The 2737-nt window shown below is 33.2% G+C and overlaps 1 protein-coding gene across 1 annotated transcript; it reads left to right on the plus strand.

Moving 5' to 3' along the window:
- The first annotated feature begins 668 nt into the window (after nucleotides 1–668).
- Nucleotides 669–2125, plus strand: LOC127087008 (dof zinc finger protein DOF2.1). The gene is made up of 2 exons (XM_051027842.1): nucleotides 669–853; nucleotides 980–2125. The coding sequence occupies exons 1-2, from the start codon at nucleotides 836–838 to the stop codon at nucleotides 1814–1816; spliced, it is 855 nt and encodes a 284-aa protein (XP_050883799.1). The 5' UTR covers nucleotides 669–835; the 3' UTR covers nucleotides 1817–2125.
- Nucleotides 2126–2737: the final 612 nt, after the last annotated feature.

Below are 2737 nucleotides of genomic sequence, written 5' to 3' on the forward strand. Positions count from 1 at the left end.
AAAGATGTATTTTTAAATAAAGTTAATATTTTTTATTTATAATTTATGACAAAAAAAGTGTGTTTTTTATTTATAAATTGTTAAGAAAAGAATAATTCATATTATTGTGTTTTTATTATAAAATTGAATAATTTATATATTTAAAAAAGGATTTAAACAAACCTATAAAGTTATAGATCAAAATTTTCTAATTAATCATTCAAACTCAAATCAAATCACGATTTATTTTATCTTTGAAATCACATGAATTTCTATCCCAGAACTAATCTAAAACACATTGCAAACAAGTACTATAATAAAAGTTTCTTAAAATATTAAAAACAGATTCCCAATGCATTAGCAGAGAATTGTGAAAGCAAGGAATAAGATCAAATTAGAAACCAAGGAAGGAGTAACAAAAAAAATGTGAAGAAAGAATTCACAGTTCACGAGGCATAGAAAATCAGTGACCAGTCCATAAAATGAGGGAACGAATGAGACAGTAAGTAGTGGAATTGTGGGGACCCAACTGCCTACACTCCAGCGAAGGTCGGTCCCACATCCACTCACATTTTCATACATCCACTGACCATAACTGTAGCATACAGACAATTTACCACAGGTTTTTCTTGCTTAGTATGAAACCGTTCAACACAAATACACCCAATTTTTAATTAGTAACGTTATCACTTTATGCAAACCAATTTCATTGTACGGCAAATACCGATATATTATTTTATCTTAGTGAGTAGAATTTTTTTGTTATATATACCAACCTACCATACACCTGTGCCTCTCCACTACCAACCTCATTTCACATTTTTCACTCTCTCCATTCCTCTTTTTGTTGTATGAAATGGATCCTTCTTCTCAGGTATGTTACATTATTATGGAGTTTGTTGTCTGTTTGTCTGTCTTCTATTTCTGTATAATTTTTTTTGGCTAATTTATTTAATTTGATTTGCACTCATGGGAGGATTTTTTGTTGTTGTTGTTGCAGCAAATGTCAAGGCAATCATCAATGGAAAACATGTTGGTTTGTTCAAAAGAACAGCAAGAAAGCAAACCCAAGCCTCAGCCGGAACAAGCTCTGAAATGTCCGAGATGTGATTCGACCAACACCAAATTCTGTTACTACAACAATTACAGTCTTACTCAGCCGAGATATTTCTGCAAATCTTGCCGGAGATATTGGACCAAAGGTGGAACATTGAGGAATGTTCCTGTTGGTGGCGGGTGTAGGAAGAACAAAAGATCATCGTCTTCGAAGAGGGTTCAAGATCAAGTATTCGCGCCGAATCATAATCCGTTTTCGAACTTACCTCATTTTGATCAATCTAATGATTTTGCATTAGCGTTGGCTAGGCTTCAGAAACAATCATGTGGTGGACAATTGGGTTATGATGAAAACGAGCTTTCAATGTTGGGAAATAGTGGATCAAGCATGAACCAGTCAATGAACATAAATCATGGGTTTATGGATGCAATTAGAAGTGGTTTATTCCTTGGAAATGGAATGCATTATAATAATAATAGTGTCCAAAATATGTATGGTGGTGGCTATGGAAATGGGGACAATGGAGAAGTGAATAGTGGAAACAACAATTGTGGGGTTAGTGAAGAGATGATGTTTAATTATGATCAAGAAATGAGCCATTGCAATGCTGCTATTAACATGAAGCAAGAGCAAAGTGAAAGTAGGGTTTTTGGTGGTTTTCCATGGCAGATAAATGGAGGAATTGGAAACATGGGTGAAGTTGAACAAGCAAGAGCAAGTTGGAATAATGGTTTCACTACACCTTCTTGGCAAGGGCTTCTTCATAGTCCTCTAATGTAGAATCAAAAGATAATATGATTTTAAATTGCGGTCTGCAGTTGAAGTTTAGAAATGCAGTGGTTGGTATAAATTCTCTTAATGTTTGACAAAATTATATTGGTTTAGGGTTAATTAAATTATCGGTCCTCTTAAGTAGAATTGGGTTGATAGAGATTTGATGCATGTAGAAATGGATCAAGTTCTCTTTTCTACCTTGTTTTGTTCTTTTAATTTCTTCTTTTATTAGGTTTACCAAAATGTTACATTTTTTTTGTTGTAAGAAAGTTTTATGTAAAAGTTTTATGAATAGAGTAATGAAATTTCAGATTATGTTTGTTTGCCACCAAAATCAATGAAATTTGAGTGAACTAGTACTATTTACATAAATCATGATTTTCATTATTTGGTAGACAAAAGATTGAAGGAATGAGAGTGAGGTGTCAAGGCTAGTTTTGTGTAACCTGACTCTGAGTTTTTTCTAAGGCTGAATAGTTAGAATACCCATTTCAGGAATTTTCAGTTTTGAAATATTCGTGGTGGTTTTTCCAAGATATATTCCGATTAGGTGACAAAATGTGTTGTATAAAGTGGAAAAATGTTGAAATTACTAACCAGATTATTTACAATAATATGAAAATAAAAGTAGTACTAACTGGCTCCTATGACTGTGATAGGACAGTGGATGTGATGGGAAGAATTTGCGATTCCCAATGAGTTAGAAATTTCAGTGAAGCGTGAGCGGCAACTTCGGTGAAGAATTTGGCAGACAAAATCCAAGGGAAGATTCGGGCGTGAGAAAACATTCAGCAATCAGTTTCAACATTATATGACTGTCAGAACTTGTCACAATAATAATACTCCATCCCTTGTTTTTTTCATATCCAAAACCCAAATTTTCATTTCTTTTAAAACACACCTTTCTAATTTTACGATTTCTTATTT

The sequence above is a fragment of the Lathyrus oleraceus genome, chromosome 5, assembly GCF_024323335.1.
Source record: "Lathyrus oleraceus cultivar Zhongwan6 chromosome 5, CAAS_Psat_ZW6_1.0, whole genome shotgun sequence".
NCBI classification, from domain to species: domain Eukaryota; kingdom Viridiplantae; phylum Streptophyta; class Magnoliopsida; order Fabales; family Fabaceae; genus Lathyrus; species Lathyrus oleraceus.